We start from the raw sequence: 18624 nt of genomic DNA, 5'->3' as shown, positions 1-18624 counted from the left end.
TAGACAGAAGTTCTCACTAGCTAAAAGCTACACATCACCGGATAGCTGACAAGTTGGCCTTTCATGGTACTATCAATTTGTGGTATCATGATCATGCAGATTTTTTTGCTATACGAGCCGGAAGTTTTCGCCACTTATAAACAAACCTATTCACTCAGTATTAAGTTTTCGTACACTGTTCCTGTGAGCCTAAAGGGGCCTAACATCAATTGACCCATTTCTTTCACCACATGCACTTTAATTCATGCTCTTTAACATGGAAAGAGATGGCACCTTTCGTAAAGGAGAACATCCGGGCGGATTGATATAGACTATAATAAGAAGCCACCTTAATTGACATATCAATTGTTTTTTTAATTCCAAAGTGATACTTGTTGTAGTCTTTACAATATAAACCATAACAAAAGTCTATGCAATTATCATTTTAGGTCCCTGAAGATGTATTTTCAGAGTTTTCAGTATGCAAAATTCACAGGGTGATAGCATACCAAACAAAATGTTCTCCTACTGCAGTTTGGCACCTTTTTTCTGAAGGAGAACATTGAGGTGGATTGATATAGACTCTAATAGAAATACCGGTGGTAAAGAAAGAACAACATTGCTTACGTTTCGTTGATGTCTATAACCTTTGGTCCAGTTCTGCGAAAATTGGCGGGTAAATCTAATTGTTGCATATTGGTCGATCAGTTTTGTAGGTCGCCTTAATTTAGTCCATCGTCTGTGCCTACGTAACTTAATAATAATAAGATCTTTCAGAAGAGAAATGGTGGTATCGTCGAGTCTACTATTATTATTCGATCTTTTTAGATGATGGTGGGTGTATGATTGACATGCACTAGACATTAGCTGGTCTTGCCTGTGTTAATGGAATGCTGGTAGCTTAGGCGGAAAATCATTTGCAGTCCAGTCCTTGGTTGAAATATCACAGAAGTCCTTAGGTGTGAATTCTTTATATATATATATATCCATATAGCAAGGCAAAAACAAATTGATAAAGCAACGAAATAATTCGCAAATCAAAGAAAACACGACAGAGATGTGTGTTGTGGCAGCAGCTTACTCATCGCCTTACATCATCCTTTTACATAGTCACATCCTTTTAAATAGCCACATTCTGTTTAATTGAGCAAAGTACCTCTGTACCAGGCAGACTTCTATCCTGAACTCTACATAACTGTAGTATTGGTGACACGAAACTCGCTACACGGGAAGATTAGTCTTTAAGGAAGACCCAGACGAGCAACTGCTTTCCTTATAGAAGCAATAACCGACTTCCTTATAGAAGCAACAACATAAGTATTATTTACTTAATACTTATGGTATTGCTTATATAAGGAACTCAGTTATTGCTTCTATAAGGACGTCAGGTTTATATATATATGTATATATATATATATATATATATATATATATATATATATATATATATATATTACGTCCACTTCATTAGCATAAAGTCTGTTCAATGTATCTCTTTCTGGATCCGGCTTTAGGAATCAAAAATGATTCCGAGTTGGTTAGCATCATGTTTGATATCTAGAGTACGGCAAAATATGTCACCAAAACAGAACTAGTATTGTTCGATACGGGAGACAGGGGCCTAGAGTGGAATTGCGACCTTCCTTGCCGGTTTCGGCCCTCTGGACATGCAATCCGCATCCATAGCCTAGTATTTAGGGTGTCCGCATGTGAAGAGGGAGGGCCGGGTTCGAACCCCGGTGGAGGCGGGAAGTTTTTTAACTTTTCTTGATTTTCCAACGAATAACGATTTTCATTCATTTTGACCAGCTTAATAAATATATCGACCTGATCGCTGTGCGTAAACGACAAATGGAATACGATTCTCTTTCATTAGGCTGGTCGAAAATGAATGGAACACGTTGAACTTGGGAGACGATATGGGTGACATTTTTATTAACCCTATTGTAGTTGCTACGTGACAACCTCCCAGGCTACGCAACATTGTTAGGAGCCGTTTAGCCCGGTTGTAAACCCCGGTGTAAGGTATATCATCATATAATCACGGACCCGGACATTCATGTCTCTCCTTCAGAGGTGTGTTTACATCCAGGCCCATACAACTGTGACAGTCCCATTGTGATATGTATTATCACTTGTGTTCTCTGTCTTGCTTTACAACAATTGGGCAAACCTCCACTCCTATTCATCTCCGGTTTAGTACTCACAAAAGTTCAATCAGACTCAACAAAACCAGTTTTTCAGTGGCTGAACATTTTAATCTTCCAAAACACAATATCGACAGTCTTAAGTTTACCATAATCCTGAGTATTCTGTCTGACCCTAATAAAAGAAACTTGAAGGAAGTCGAATTGATCCTTAAAGTTCGTCCACACTGTCATGGTTTCAATAGGGATATGGCTTTTCTTTCCGGGTTCAAGCACTTTGAGCAGTCTAGGTGCTTACAATTGACTAACGGGATTTCAATCACTCTTTTTTTCATCTGACGAAGGGCCATATATTATTATGTTGGATTTAAATGCATTACATGTTATCCTTATCTTTTCTTCTATTATTTCAATGCAACACGTGGAACATGATATATATATATATATATATATATATATATATATATATATATATATATATATATATATATATATATATATATATATATATATATATATATATACTTAACATTACATGGTTGCTCTGCCCATCTAGTGCCAAATATGATCTAATAGCAAACGTTGAGTTCTTTCCAAGAAAAAGGTGAAACAAGTTTACATTAAATCTAAGGTTGGATGGAAAGGCATCAGTTAAGAAATCCAAGATGTAAGTTTCCTCTTAAATGGCAACGATGCATAACAAGACTGCATCCTTAACTGTCAGTATCCCATTCCAAATGTTTGCCGCTATTTCCGTTAAGGAGATAAAGCTAGTGATTCTACTAAAGATTGTATTATACACTTTGTGTTCAATATATGACCTGTTCTCAAGAGAGGAAACATGGAACTTATAAAGTTAATTCAACGGTTATATTGGGTATTGTTCATTGCTTTCGTTCAGAAGAAGACTATGGTAAGTTGGATGCAGGTGAATGCAGGGGTGGGATGTTTTGTAAACAGTAGTACTATTTCTCCTTATCAACCCTAAAAAGAATAAAAATAGTAATTAACACAACTTCCGTATAGATCTAATTAGAGAATGACCAAATTTATAGCCTAACTATGCCCAAGTATGCACTCTTTTTACGTAAAAACTGTATATTGGAAAGTTAAAACCTATGAACTTAATATTTTTCTCTAGAAAATTTGAAAAGGATGCAAGTGTTTTATATTTGAAATTTGGGGATTATAGACAAAAGTGATTAAATAATCGCTGTGATTTACATTATTATGTTTCATCCTCGACGTATCTTTACTTAACTTTGCACTGTAGTGTAAAGTTACACGAGAAGGCACCGTGACATGGTGCAGTACTCGTCTACTCTAAGCCTAAAACTCTAACTGATAGTTTATCTCTTTAGAAAACAATGTACAGTATAAACTCTTATGGAAGAGCATATCACGTGATATAGACTAGCTAGGATTATTACAACATGAATACATTATTTCATTCCAGTATTAGCTGTATTTGGATTATAGTTGTTTGTGCTCATAACAACAATACGTGTAACTGCGATACAAAGGGCAAACAGAGACAGACCTGCCTTAAAATACTTTAATTGTGTTTATTCTAGAAAACACTACACTTTTATCTATTGAGAAGTACGACGACATTTCTACAAATGAAACATGCTTATATGCAGTGACCGCGCAAAAATCTATATCCATAGATATGTGCAAGACATGCAGCATTTTGTAATATAGTGCAAAATTGTTAATATAGCATTATTATAGTATAGTGTAATTAACATGTGTCGTTATTTGCTTAAATTTTCTTTCAATATGATGGTTAAGTTAAATCTAATAAAATGAACTAAGAGTGCATGTAACATACAAACTACTTATATTCCTCATAATGCAACTGTGCATGGATAACATGTTGATCTTTATTCTTTTTTGTTAATGGAAGATTACCGCAACTAGGGACGGAACTGCACTTTCATTGGGTGAGTTCTATGTTGCCACTTCTGCAAAGCTTTAGTTTCCCATGCTGTTACAATCAACTCATCACGTTTTTCTTTTCTTGTTTCTTTTAAAGTAATGTTACGGAATGGCAACAGAAAATGCATGCAAATAACTCACGTAACCGGGAAGACGATAAATGGAAATATAAAGCATCGTTCAATGTTACGGTCAAATATAATTCTCTTTCAATCACCTTCAATTCAAACCAACCTGTACAGTACTAATAGTTAGGGTGAAATAAATTACTGTATTTACTTACTTTGACACTTAACTAAAGCTTAGATACAGTATGCGATAATCAAAGGTATCTTACTAAGTACCCAATGAAGGGTTTGGACTCTAAACCAACATTTGCAGTAATATTGTGACAATTTTACAGTAGGCTACATACAGCTTATGAACACAGGGAGAGTAACGTGACGGTCTTATTGGGATGCTGTGAATTTCCATGTCGCTTGCGCGCAAGATGTGTTCTGGAAGGTTTTTGTATACTCTCGTTGCATTATTTCTAAGCGAAGAAGCAATGTGTGCTTGGAGAAGTGTCTATCATCTTCGTAGGAGTCATTCACTAATATACAGTGTAGTGAAAATAAATAGTCCTGGGTCATTCCGGGAAGTCCTTGGATTGCCAAAAGGGCTAAAATAAAACACATTTATTTGTATCCTAATAATAACTAATACTATAATTTCACATTACATTACAATTCTGAGCAGACAGAAAGATATTTGACCTCCTCCAACAACCACTGTATCCGAGGGATTGTAATGAAGCCTTAACCAAGTTCTCTACATACAGTACGGTCGTTGGTGTCTACCAGATCAAGCCCGATGGATATGCAGAACCATTTAATGTGTACTGCGAAACTGATTTAGAAAGTGTGGTTTGGACGGTGCGTATGAGATTCTATTATATTTTGAAAGACAAGTTTATATTTATATATATATATATATATATATATATATATATATATATATATATATAAAAATATAAACTTATTAGTAAAGAAATAAACAACTGTTACAGAAAAAAGAAGTATACAACAGTTTTATTAGATATTTTTTCGGCCTACTTAAAATGGTCATATAAACCCGATAATCAATTTCACATTGTAAGCAACGATGGTTTCAACGTGATTTCGATGAAATTGACATCGTAGAAAAACAATCAATGCATTTAATAAAACCATTCTCTTTGACGGTTCCAGGTCTTAGAAAGGCGCTTGGACGGATCTGTTGGTTTTAATCGAACCTGGTATGACTACAAAAATGGTTTCGGTTTCTCTGGTAGTGAATTTTGGCTTGGACTTAAAAAAATCGCTTATTTGATAAATCAAAGAAACTACCATCTTCGTGTGGACATTTTCACCGAGTTAAATATTACTTATGAGCTGCACTATGACTACTTTAGGATCAAAGACGAATGGGGAAGGTACACACTCTCCAGTCTGCAGTTACATATCTCAAATCATAGTAAGCGTAATTAATAATATACTTAAATGTTTGCTGATGCCGTCTAACGATGCTGATCATAATAATAGAACTATAATTAATAAAGGAAAAGTAAGTGATTAAAAAGGCCGAACTTGCATTTAAACAAGTTTAGCAATTTTAACCATGTTTGAAATCATACATTATTCATTAAGTCTGCAGATTATATAATATTTCAGTCACTTATTGAGTACAATGCAAATCGTTTAGGTATGGGTGCTTTCATGGATGTTTTATATGCAACATGACGCTCTCAATCACATTCACCTTCAGATATAGTCACTCCACACAATACTAAACTGTGACTAACCTGTACTGCGAAGAATGCCTATATGATAAAGTTACTTCATTTAAAAGTTACAATCAGTATGGCTTTTATCTTCCCATCAAATTTTAATGAAATAACACCAACAAACGGAAAATGATCCACTTGCAGTATGTTCATCGAAATCAAACACTTACGCGTTTTTAGAATACTCCCTGATATTGATCCTGTTTTATGTTGTCTTTACCAATGCACATCTTCTAACAGTTCGACTTGTTAATGGCACAACTAACTTGGAAGGACGTGTCGAGATATACCATAATGATCAATGGGGTACTGTTTGTGGTAAATATTGGGATGACAATGATGCGTCGGTGGCTTGCCGTCAACTTGGTTATAGTGATACTGGGATAGCATCAGGTAACGCTAGCTATGGTGAAGGGACAGGCCCAATATGGCTGGAAAACATTGTTTGTTCCGGAGGAGAGGGCAGCATTGATCACTGTGGTAACGCTGGATGGGGACAAACACATTGTAGTCATAACGAGGATGCTGGATTACGTTGTATCACAGGTTAGCCTTTACTAACATATATAATCGTTTATAAGTACGTTTAAACGCCAATAAAATTGAATGAGTTTGTTTAATTTATAAAAAAAAAAAACCTTTTTCTTAATCTCTCACGAATTGAACAGAGTCTAGGTTCCAAATCACTATTAGATGAATCTGTTCTCATTCAAGTCTTATCGATAATTTGCTTTGGTTACGTGTGTTTAATTCAGTGGGATAATTCATAATTTCAGCATGAATGACTTCAAAATGATCATAAAAATGTCCTGTTGTAACTCCTGATTTCCTCGTATCCAAACGACTCAAATATAACCTGAGTCCAAACAAAATACAATTTTTTAGATCCCTCCTTTGCATTTAAGATATAACATGAAAGTGAATAGAACCAAACTTCATAATATCTCCCCAGCCTGGTAGCCTTTCGTTGGTGACATCATCTGGGAAGAGGTGTCAAACTGAACGTACTGTGTTAATACAACGTATTATGAACGTATGGTCAAAAATTCTGAATTTCACAAAAATTCTAAACTTGTTCCTTAGATACCCTATACCTAAAGGATATCTGCATTAGTTTTATCGATTAGGGCGCCCAATACATGATTAGCAAAATTATCGTTACCTTAACGTGTGTTTCGCTTTGTAACTTAAGTAGTCTAATATATACGTGTAGTGAAGTTCTCACGATGGGGTTACAATGTTTCATAACATGTGGAAATTACACAGTTACCACCGAACTTTGCCTTCAACTTGGTTATGGGATCGTATGGACTGCTGTAAACATTACATTGTGGCGCATGTCCAATTTGATAGGGCATTGTATCTTTCGAGAATATACAAGGGGTATTTAATTATGTACACTTCTATTCCTTGTGACAGATATACATTGCTTCTACAAGACCTTTAACGTAGATATATTTATATGTGTAAGGGCAACGTTTGATTTGTGGAACAGTCCTGTTGGAGAACAACTGTTTTTATTAAAATGTGTTGATAAGTAGCTTAGACAGTTTCTATACGTACTGCCATGTAAATATAATCGTCCGTTTACCCAACTATTAACAGAAGTGATATATATTTAAACAAACAGCTTCACAATATACAAAAGCAGCCATATTCTTTCAATAATTCACCTGGGGTGGAATTGGTGAGGGAGAAAACACAAACGTATTTTGAGTTGTTAAGTAAGCACAAACCTTTAGAGAATATAATAAACTTACTGCGAAATGATGCTTTTCTCTTTTGAATTACTACAGTACGTCTGGTTGATGGAAATGTTCCAAGAGAAGGTCGAGTAGAAATTTATCACGACGGTCGGTGGGGGACAATATGTGATGACGGATGGGATAACAACGACGCGTCCGTGGTATGTCGTCAACTTGGTTATGAAGGCATCGGAGTTGGATGGCAAAGTGCAAAATTTGGTGAAGGATCAGACCAAATTTGGTTGGATGATGTTGCTTGCTCTGGATCAGAACAGTATATCGAAGAATGCGGGAGCAATATTTGGGGAGCGCACGATTGTGGACATAGTAAAGATGCTTCTGTTTCTTGTGGGACAGGTAAGGTTTCAGAAGTAAACTATTAGCAAAAGATAAAAATTATGTTGATTCTGTAAGGAATTAAGATTTTTTTCGGTAAACTACCTTAACTTATAATGTATAATACCTTAATAGTTATGCTGCCGTTATCTAAACAATCACGATAATAGCGCTAAAAATATTGCCATTAATAGTTCCAATGTTATTAACTATATTCAAGTCATACATTACATATAGGCCTACTATCTTTCATAATCCTTAATCCTAGTACCCATGGATATGCAATTTGTTTAAAAAGGATTGGAGATTGTGTCTGAACACCGCAAAATGAACATCTTGATTCTGTAAAATAGGCACATGAAACTTTGGAAACGCCAAAAACTTCAAGTCGTAACAATAATTTAATTGCAAATACGATTGGTTGCCTTGACTAGTCAATGAGAAATTCAAATTGAAATTTACCACGATGATAAATATTCTTTTAATTTCTTTCAGTTCGTCTGGTTGGTGGTGTTTCTCTGCACGAAGGTCGGGTAGAAGTGTACCACGATGGTAAGTGGGGAACAATATGTGATGACGAATGGGATGATAACGATGCATCGGTTATATGTCGTCAACTTGGTTATGAAGGCATCGGAGTTGGATGGCAAAGTGCAAAATTTGGTGAAGGATCAGACCCAATTTGGTTGGATGATGTTGCTTGCTCTGGATCAGAACAGCATATTGAAGAATGCGGGAGCATTGATTGGGGAGCGCATAATTGTGGACATGATGAAGATGCTTCTGTTTCTTGTAGAAGAGGTACGTTTGGATGAGTAAAATCAGAACAACCAATTTCATGAAGAAAACTTGAGTTAAATTATTTGAGCAAAAACATGGGGATCGTATTGCAGTAAAGTACATAACGTATATATGATTTGAACATTAACCTCCCCTCTGATTAAAGGCAATGGAATGGCAAATGTTATTTGGTTAATTCTTAGCAGTTCCTATCCAGAAAACTTTGACTATCACTTCCATGTTTAAAGCATCACTTACACACTTAGCTTTGCATGCACAATGTAATGTCTTCCTGTAAGAATATTGTAAAAATGTTTGAAGTCTTGCCTGCGAAATGTTTCCCCATGAAGTTTACAGCCAACTTCAAAGGAATAGAAATGTTGAGCATGTCGGTCCCTAAATAATTTCCCATTCATTCATTGCAGTGCGACTGGTTGGTGGTGTTTCTCTGCAAGAGGGTCGGGTAGAAGTGTATCACGATGGTCAGTGGGGAACAATATGTGATGACGGATGGGATGACAACGATGCATCGGTTATATGTCGTCAACTTAGTTATGAAGGCATTGGAGTTGGATGGCAAAGTGCAAAATTTGGTGAAGGAACAGACCCAATCTGGTTGGATGATGTTGCTTGCTCTGGATCAGAACATAATATTGAAGAATGCAGGAGCAATGATTGGGGAGCGCACAATTGTGGACATGGTGACGATGCTTCTGTTTCATGTGGAACAGGTAAGATAACAGAGGTAAAATATGAGCAACGGATAAAAATGATTTTATACGATTAGGAAAGGCTGTGATGAAATTAATCAAGTCATAAATAAATACATATCTACTAACTTGCAAACATCTTTCTACCCATGATCATACGTTTTCTTAAAATACGATTCAAAATTGTTTCTGAACTTTGCAAGATGAACATCTTCATTCTGTAAACTAGGAACATGGACAATTGGAAACAACACGAAACAAGTCGTTAGAATTGTATAATTTCATAGAACATAAAATTTCTTAAACGGGGTGATTTGAATGACTACAGTACGCCTGTTTTGTAGGCTTAGTCCAGAACGTCGGGTGAAAGTTTAACACGATGGTCCCTTTATCTTTTCAATTTATTGCAGTGCGCCTAGTTGGGGGTGTTTCTCTGCACGAAGGTCGGGTAGAAGTGTACCACGATGGTCAGTGGGGAACAATATGTGATGACGGATGGGACGATAACGATGCATCAGTTATATGTCGTCAACTTGGTTATGGAGGCATCGGAGTTGGATGGCAAAGTGCAAACTTTGGTCAAGGCTCAAATCTTAGTTGGTTGGATAATGTTACCTGCTTTGGATCAGAACAACGTATTGAAGAATGCGAGAGCAATGATTGGGAAGCGCACATTTGCGAACATAGTGAAGATGCTTCTGTTTCTTGTATAACAGGTACTCTTTGATGAGTAAAATCAGAAAAACAAATTCATTCTTGGAAAAATTGAGCTATTTTCTTTTAGCAGAAAAATGGTGATTTGGTTGCAGTATGTTACATAAAGAATATATGATTTAAACTTTAAAGTTACGTTCCGTCTGAATAAAGGTTATAAATCGGAAATTATATTTGTTTACTTGTAAGCAGGTCCCATCCAAAAGAATTTATTGACTATCAATTGCGATTCACAGATTCACAGAATCGATTCATAGAATCGATTCACAAAGCGATCACAAAGCGATCTCAAAGCGATTCACAGAATCACTTGCTTGGAACTTTAGTTTTCTATATACAAAAGTTATGACTTCCTTTAAGAAAATTAGTAACTTCGTTTAAGATCAATCACGCAAACTTTGCACGAAAAGTCTACAACCACCTTAGTAGAAAATATTAGTTGTGAGAATTTGGTCAGCTAATAATTTTCTTTAATATATTGTAGTGCGGCTGGTTGGTGGTGTTTCTCTGCATGAAGGTCGGTTAGAAGTCTACCACGATGGTCAGTGGGGAACAATATGTGATAACGGATGGGATGACAACGATGCATCCGTTATATGTCGTCAACTTGGATATGGAGACGTCGGAGTTGGATGGCAAAATGCAAAATTTGGTGAAGGATCAGACCAAATTTGGTTGGATGATGTTGCTTGCTCTGGATCAGAACAGTATATCGAAGAATGCGGGAGCACTGATTGGGGAGTGCACAATTGTGGACATGGTGAAGATGCTTCTGTTTCTTGTGGGACAGGTAAGATTACAGAAGTAAAAATATTAGTAACAGATGAACATTATTTTGATACTATCAGAAATAAATGAAATATTGCAATATACTACCTTTTCATATAATTTAAAATAACTTTATAGTTAATACCGCCGTTATCTAAACAACCTTGATACTAGTGCTAAAATTGATGTCATTTACATTATCGATGTAACTAATTTAGAACAATTTATCAATTAATAAATGTCTACTAATTTTAATACAACTAATGAGGCTAATATGTGTTTTGTGTGAAATACTATTGGATATTGTGTCTGAACATGGCATGACGACGTCCTCATTCTGTAAACTTGGCACATGGAAAATTGTAAATGCCACAAAACAAGTCGTAAGTATTATATAATTGCAAAAAAACCCCCCATAAGTTTCTTAATCTATATGCTTTACATAACTACAGTACGCCTCTCTTCAACCCTACTCTTCTAGAAGGCTGATTGATGGCTTACCACGATGGTCTATTAATCCTATTAATTTATTATAGTGCGCCTGGTTGGTGGTGTTTCTCTGCAAGAAGGTCGGGTAGAAGTGTATCACGATGGTCAGTGGGGAACAATATGTGATGACGGATGGGATGACGACGATGCATCAGTTATATGTCATCAACTTGGTTATGGAGGCATTGCAGTTGGATGGCAAAGTGCAAAATTTGGTGAAGGCTCCGACCCAATTTGGTTGGATGATGTTGCTTGCTCTGGATCAGAGCAACATATTCAAGAATGCGATATCAATGATTGGGGAGCGCACGATTGTGGACATGGTAAAGATGCTTCTGTTTCGTGTAGAACAGGTACGGTTGGATGAGTAAAACCAGAACAACAGATTCCATTTCGAAAACTTAGGGTTTTTTTTTCTTCGAGCAAAGATATAGTAATTGTATTGCAGTATATTACATAAATCATAAATAATTCATAGTGTAACGTTTCTTTCCGTCTGATCAAAGGCAATTCAATGGAAAATGATGTTTGTTTACTTGTTAACTGGTCCCATCCAGGCGACTAAATTGACTATCAGTTGCATATGCACAGCATAGCCTGGAAGTTGAGCGTTTCTTTGTACACCATTAATGTCTTCCTCTAAGAATATGTGTCATTTCTTTTACGATCGAGCAAGCAAGTTTTGCCGAAGATGTAAACAACCACTAACAAAGAAATGGGAATAGATTGTAGAATTTTGGTCTCTTAACCCTTTCCTTTTAATCATTTATTGCAGTGAGGCTGGTTGATGGGGTTTCTTCTAAGGAAGGTCGGGTAGAAGTGTACCACGATGGTCAGTGGGGAACAATATGTGATGACGGATGGGATGATAACGATGCATCAGTTATTTGTCGTCAACTAGGTTATGGAGGCATCGGAGTTGGATGGCAAAGTGCAAAATTTGGTGAAGGCCCAGACCCAATTTGGTTGGATGATGTTACTTGCTCTGGTTCAGAACAACATATTGAAGAATGCGAGAGCAGTGATTGGGGATCGCACAATTGTGGACATGGTGAAGATGCCTCTGTTTCTTGTAGAACAGGTACGGTTGGATGAGTAAAGTCAGAAAGAAATATTTCATTCCGAAAAATTGATTTCTTTGCTTTGAGCAAAACATGGTGATTGTATTGCAGTATGTTACAAAAATAATATATTGTTTAACATTAACGTTACGTTCCGTTTGAAAAAAAGGCAATTAAATGTCAAATTATATTTGTTTATTTCTGAACAGGTCCCACCCAGATGACTTAATTGAATACCACTTGAATATTTACAGCATCGCTGGAAAGTCTAGCTTTCTATATATAATCATTATGTGTTTCCTCTCAGAATATAAGGGACATTGTTTTAAGATCAAGCAGGTGTTATATTGCCGAAGAAGTGTACAACCATCTTCAAAGAAAATAGTGATGTTGAGAATTTTGGTCAGCTAATAATTTCTTTTTCATTTACGAAAGTGCGCCTGGTTGGTGGTGTTTCTCTGCAAGAAGGTCGGGTAGAAGTGTATCACAATGGTCAGTGGGGAACAATATGTGATGACGAATGGGATGACAACGATGCATCAGTTATATGTAGACAGCTTGGTTATGAAGGTATCGGTATTGGATGGCAAAGTGCAAAATTTGGTGAAGGATCAGACATAATTTGGTTGGATAATATAGCTTGCTCTGGATCAGAACAGTATATCGAAGATTGCGGGAGCAATGATTGGGGAGCGCACTATTGTGGACATGGTGAAGATGCTTCTGTTTCTTGTGGAACAGGTAAGATTACAGACATAAAATATTAGCAAGATGAAAATCATTGGACCCTGTAAGGAAAGTTTCCAATAAACTACTTTATGTAATAAATTATATGAATTTAATAGTTAATACCTCCGTTATCTTAAAAATCATGATAATAACGCTACAATTACTGTCATTTAAATTTCCGTTGTGACTTACTTATTCAAGTCATACATAAATACAGTCCTAATCACGTTAATACACCTGATACCAAAGAATATGCGTTTTGTTTGAAATTCAATGAAATTTGTGTCTGAAACCGCATATGAACATCTTCATTCTGTAAATTAGGCACATGAAAACTGTAATGCCACAAAACAAGTCGTTAGTATAATATCATTGCAAAGAATATAAATGCCTTCAACTTTTTTATTTGAATTAACACAGTCGGCTTGGTTTGCTGGGTTAGTCCTCGCGCAGTAAGAAAAAAGGTTTAACACGATGGTCCGTTATTCCTGTTAATTTTTTTCAGTGCGCCTGGTTGGTGGTGTTTCTCTGCAAGAAGGCCGGGTAGAAGTGTATCACGATGGTCAGTGGGGAACAATATGTGATGACGAATGGGATGACAACGATGCATCGGTTATATGTCGTCAACTTGGTTATGGAGGCATCGGAGTTGGATGGCAAAGTGCAAAATTTGGTAAAGGCTCAGACCCAATTTGGTTGGGAAATGTTTCTTGCTCTGGATCAGAACAGTATATTGAAGAATGCGGGAGCAATGATTGGGAAACGCACGATTGTGGACATGGTGAAGATGCTTTTGTTTCTTGTATAACAGGTACGGTTGGATTAGTAAGGTCAGAACGAAATATTTCATTCCGAAAAAATGATTTCTTTGCTTTGAGCAAAAAGATGGTGATTGTATTGCAGTATACGACAAAAAGCATATATGATTTAAACATTAAAGTTACGTCCCGTCGGATTGAAGGCAATAGAATGACACATTTTATTGTTAACTTGTTAGCAGGCCACATCCAGACGACTTAATTGAATGTCAATTGTATATTTACAAAATCGATTGCAAGTTTAGCTTTCTATGTACGAAAGTAATCTCTGCCTCATTTGTAAGATCAGAACACGTGTAATTTTCCAGAAGAAGTATACGACGATTTACAATGAAAATATGAATAGTGAGAACTTCGGTCACTTAATCATTTCTTTTAATTACTGCAGTGCGTCTGGTTGGTGGTGTTTCACTGCAAGAAGGTCGAGTAGAAGTCTACCACGATGGTCAGTGGGGAACAGTGTGTGATGACGAATGGGATGACAACGATGCATCAGTTATATGTCGTCAACTTGGTTATGGAGACATCGGAGTTGGATGGCAAAGTGCAAAATTTGGTGAAGGGTCCGACCCAATTTGGTTGGATGGTGTTGCTTGCTCTGGATCAGAGCAGCATATCGAAGCATGCGGGAGCAATGATTGGGGAACGCACAGTTGTGGACATGGTGATGATGTTTCTGTTTCTTGTGGGACAGGTATACTTACTGAAGTAAAATATTAACAACGAATGACAACTATTCTAACCATGTTAGGAAAGACGAAATCATTCTCATAAGCTACTTTAATTTTGTAATTTAAAATACTTTCGTAGTTTATAATGCAGTTGCCTAAACAATCATAATAATGTCGCGCTACATTTGTTGTCTTTTACATTATTTGTTATGATTATTGAAATCAGGTTATAAATTAATGTAGGTCTACTTTCATCATATACGTTTTACCCATGAATATGCCATTTTTATGAAATACGATAAAAAATTGTGTCAGTACACCGCAAGATTAACATCTTTATATTGTAATCTGGGTAAATTAAAATTTTGAAACGCAACAATACAAGTCTTCAGTGATATACATATAAATATATATTTAAATAAAGGGAAGATTAATTCCTTGAACGGTTTGATTTAAATGACTGAACTACGCCTGTTTAAGAGTCTTATTCCTCGAAAAAATTCAAAAAAGTTACCACGATACTACCTTAATCCTTTTAATTAATTGCAGTGCGCTTAGTTGGTGGTGTTTTTCCGCAAGAAGGTCGGGTAGAAGTGTACCACGATGGTCAGTGGGGATCAATATGTGATGACGGATGGGATGACAACGATGCTTCAGTTATATGTCGTCAACTTGGTTATGGAGACATAGGAGTTCGATGGCAAAGTGCAAAATTTGGTCAAGGCTCATACTCAACTTGGTTGGACAATGTTACTTGCTCTGGATCAGAACAACATATTGAAGATTGCGGGATCACTGGTTGGGGAGCGCACGATTGTGGACATGGTGAAGATGCTTCTGTTTCTTGTAGAACAGGTACGGTTGGATTAGTAAAGTCAGAACAAGATAATTCATTCCGGAAAATTGAGTTATTATCTTTGAGCAAAAGAAACATGGTGATTGGATTGCAGTATACGACATAAAAGATATTTGATTTAAAAATTTAATTTACGTTCCGTCTGATTAAAGGCAATGGAATGGCAAATTACAATTATGTACTTGTAAGCAGGTCCCATCCAGAAGACTTAACTGACTGTCATTTGTATATTTTCAACATCGCTTGCAAGTTTAGCTTTCTATGCAAAAAGTCATGTCTTTCTCTAAGAAAGTTAGTAAAATTCTTTTAAGACCAAACACCCGCAATGTTTCCGAAGAGTTATTCAACCATCTTTAAATAAAATAGGAAAGAATGAATTTTAGTCCCTTATTTATTTCCTTTTCATTCATTACAGTGCGCCTGGTTGGTGGTGTTTTTTCGGAAGAAGGTCGAGTAGAGGTGTTACACGATGGTCAGTGGGGAACAATATGTGATGACGGATGGGATGATAACGATGCAACAGTTATATGTCGTCAACTTGGTTATGAAGGTATCGGTGTTGGATGGCAAAGTGCAAAGTTTGGTCAAGGCTCAAACCCAATTTGGTTGGATGATGTTGCTTGCTCTGGATCAGAACATTACATTGAAGAATGCGGGAGCAATAATTGGGGAGAGCACAATTGTGCACATAGTGAAGATGCTTCTGTTTCTTGTAGAACAGGTACGGTTGGATGAGTAAAGTCAGAACAACATATTTAATTCCACATTTTTTAAAATATTTGTTTTAGAAAAATAATGTAACTGTATTGCAGTATGTTACATAAGTTTACATGATTTAAACTTTAACTTTATTTAAAATGTAATTGAAATGCAATTTAACGGCAAATTATATATGTTAAGTTAAGAACAGGTTCCATCCAGACGACTTAATTGGGTATCGCTTGCATATTTACAGCATCGCTTGCATGTTTAACTTTCTATGTACAAACATAATGTCTCCCTTTTAGAATATTGTATTCTTTTAAGATCAAATCACTCGTAACGTCTTCGAAGAAGTACACAACCACTTTTAAAGAAAAACAAGAAAAGAGAGGATTTTTGCCCCTTAATAATTTCCTTTTTGTTTACTGAAGTTCGCCTGGTTGGTGGTGTTTCTCTGCAAGAAGGTCGGGTAGAAGTGTATCACGATGGTCAGTGGGGAACAATATGTGATGACGGATGGAATGACAATGATGCATTGGTTATATGTCGTCAACTTGGTTATGAAGGTATCGGAGTTGGATGGCAAAGTGCAAAATTTGGTGAAGGATCAGATATAATTTGGTTGGATAATGTTTCTTGCTCTGGATCAGAACAGTATATCGAAGATTGTGGGAGCAATGATTGGGGAGTGCACAGTTGTAAACATAATGAAGATGCTTCTGTCTCTTGTGGGACAGGTAAGATTACAAATTTAAAATGTTAGCAACAGATGAAAATTATTTTGATCCTGTTATTAAAGATGTAATGCATACAATGAACTACCTTTCTTTATAATGTATATTATAAACCATCATGATAGAAGCGCTGCAAAAGTTGTCAATAAAAGTTCCGTTGTTATTGACTAAATCAAGTCATCATGTATTGTAGGCATACCTTCTTCATACACATATTACCCATGAATATGCGTTTTGTTGAAATATGATTTAAAATTGTGCGTGAACATTGCATGATGAACATTTTCATTCTGTAAACTAGGAACATGGACCTTTGGAAACGCTACAAAACATGTTGTTAGTATTATATAATTTCAAAAAAACATCATTTCTTAGACGGTATGATTTGAATACCTACAGTACGCCTGTTTTGTAGGCTTATACCAGGACGTCGAGCAAAAGTTTAATGCGATGGTCCCTTAGTCTTTTCGATTTATTGCAGTGCGCCTGGTTGGTGGTGTTTCTATGACAGAAGGTCATTCAAGGTGAAACGTTTCTTTCCGTCTGATCAAAGGCAATTCAATGGAAAATGATGTTTGTTTACTTGTTGGTTTGTTTACTTGGCGACTAAATTGACTATCAGTTGCATATGCACAGCATAGCCTGGAAGTTGAGCTTTTCTTTGTACACCATTAATGTCTTCCTCTAAGAATATGTGTCATTTCTTTTACGATCGAGCAAGCAAGTTTTGCCGAAGATGTAAACAACCACTAACAAAGAAATGGGAATAGATTGTAGAATTTTGGTCTCTTAACCCTTTCCTTTTAATCATTTATTGCAGTGAGGCTGGTTGATGGGGTTTCTTCTAAGGAAGGTCGGGTAGAAGTGTACCACGATGGTCAGTGGGGAACAATATGTGATGACGGATGGGATGATAACGCTGCATCGGTTATTTGTCGTCAACTTGGTTATGAAGGCATCGGAGTTGGATGGCAAAGTGCAAACTTTGGTGAAGGCTCCGATCTAATTTGGTTGGATAATGTTACTTGTTCTGGATCAGAACAACATATTGAAGAATGCGATCTCAGTCATTGGGGAGCGCACAATTGTGGACATGGTGAAGATGCTTCTGTTTCTTGTAGAACAGGTACGGTCGGATTAGAAAAGCCAGAACAACAGATATCATTAAGAAATATTGAGAAATATTGCAGTATGTATTATTACAACTGTAATGGTACGTCGTGTCTGATTAAAGGAAATGAAATGGCAATCTATATTTGGTTACTTGTTAGCAGGTCCATTCAATAGACTTATTTGACAATCGCTTGCATTTTTAGAGCGTCGCTTAGAAGTTTAGCTTTCTACACACAAGAGTAATATTTCCTCTAAGTACAAGATTGAAATGATTCTGAATATATATAAATATATATATGTATAATTATTTTTTTATTTATATATATATATATATATATATATATATATATATATATATATATATATATATATATATATATGTATAATTGAAATCGTAGTGAGTCGGAAAATCCAGAACATTGAATAAACTTGCAATCACCACCGGGATTCGAGCCCGGGCCTCCCGCTTTATATGCGGACACCCTAGACACTAGGTTATGGACGCTGATTGTTTGACCCTTACTAAA

At 36.2% G+C, this 18624-nt stretch overlaps 1 protein-coding gene across 1 annotated transcript in view; it reads left to right on the top strand.

The window, feature by feature from the left end:
- The first annotated feature begins 3033 nt into the window (after positions 1-3033).
- Positions 3034-18624, top strand: part of LOC139973940 (uncharacterized) — a 120935-nt gene continuing 105344 nt past the window's right edge. The window contains exons 1-19 of the mRNA XM_071980832.1: positions 3034-3054; positions 4036-4072; positions 4806-4981; positions 5297-5561; positions 6112-6417; positions 7668-7973; positions 8448-8753; positions 9158-9463; positions 9853-10158; positions 10641-10946; positions 11461-11766; positions 12189-12494; positions 12910-13215; positions 13709-14014; positions 14410-14715; positions 15242-15547; positions 15964-16269; positions 16682-16987; positions 17805-18110. Of these exons, the coding sequence (XP_071836933.1) occupies positions 3037-3054; positions 4036-4072; positions 4806-4981; positions 5297-5561; positions 6112-6417; positions 7668-7973; positions 8448-8753; positions 9158-9463; positions 9853-10158; positions 10641-10946; positions 11461-11766; positions 12189-12494; positions 12910-13215; positions 13709-14014; positions 14410-14715; positions 15242-15547; positions 15964-16269; positions 16682-16987; positions 17805-18110 (5086 nt within the window). The 5' untranslated portion in view covers positions 3034-3036. The remainder of the gene's footprint in view (positions 3055-4035; positions 4073-4805; positions 4982-5296; positions 5562-6111; positions 6418-7667; positions 7974-8447; positions 8754-9157; positions 9464-9852; positions 10159-10640; positions 10947-11460; positions 11767-12188; positions 12495-12909; positions 13216-13708; positions 14015-14409; positions 14716-15241; positions 15548-15963; positions 16270-16681; positions 16988-17804; positions 18111-18624) is intronic.

The sequence above is a fragment of the Apostichopus japonicus genome, chromosome 9 (assembly GCF_037975245.1).
Source record: "Apostichopus japonicus isolate 1M-3 chromosome 9, ASM3797524v1, whole genome shotgun sequence".
Lineage (NCBI taxonomy): Eukaryota > Metazoa > Echinodermata > Holothuroidea > Aspidochirotida > Stichopodidae > Apostichopus > Apostichopus japonicus.
The sequence above is the reverse complement of the archived record's forward strand: the minus strand, read 5'-3'. Positions and strand labels throughout refer to the sequence as shown.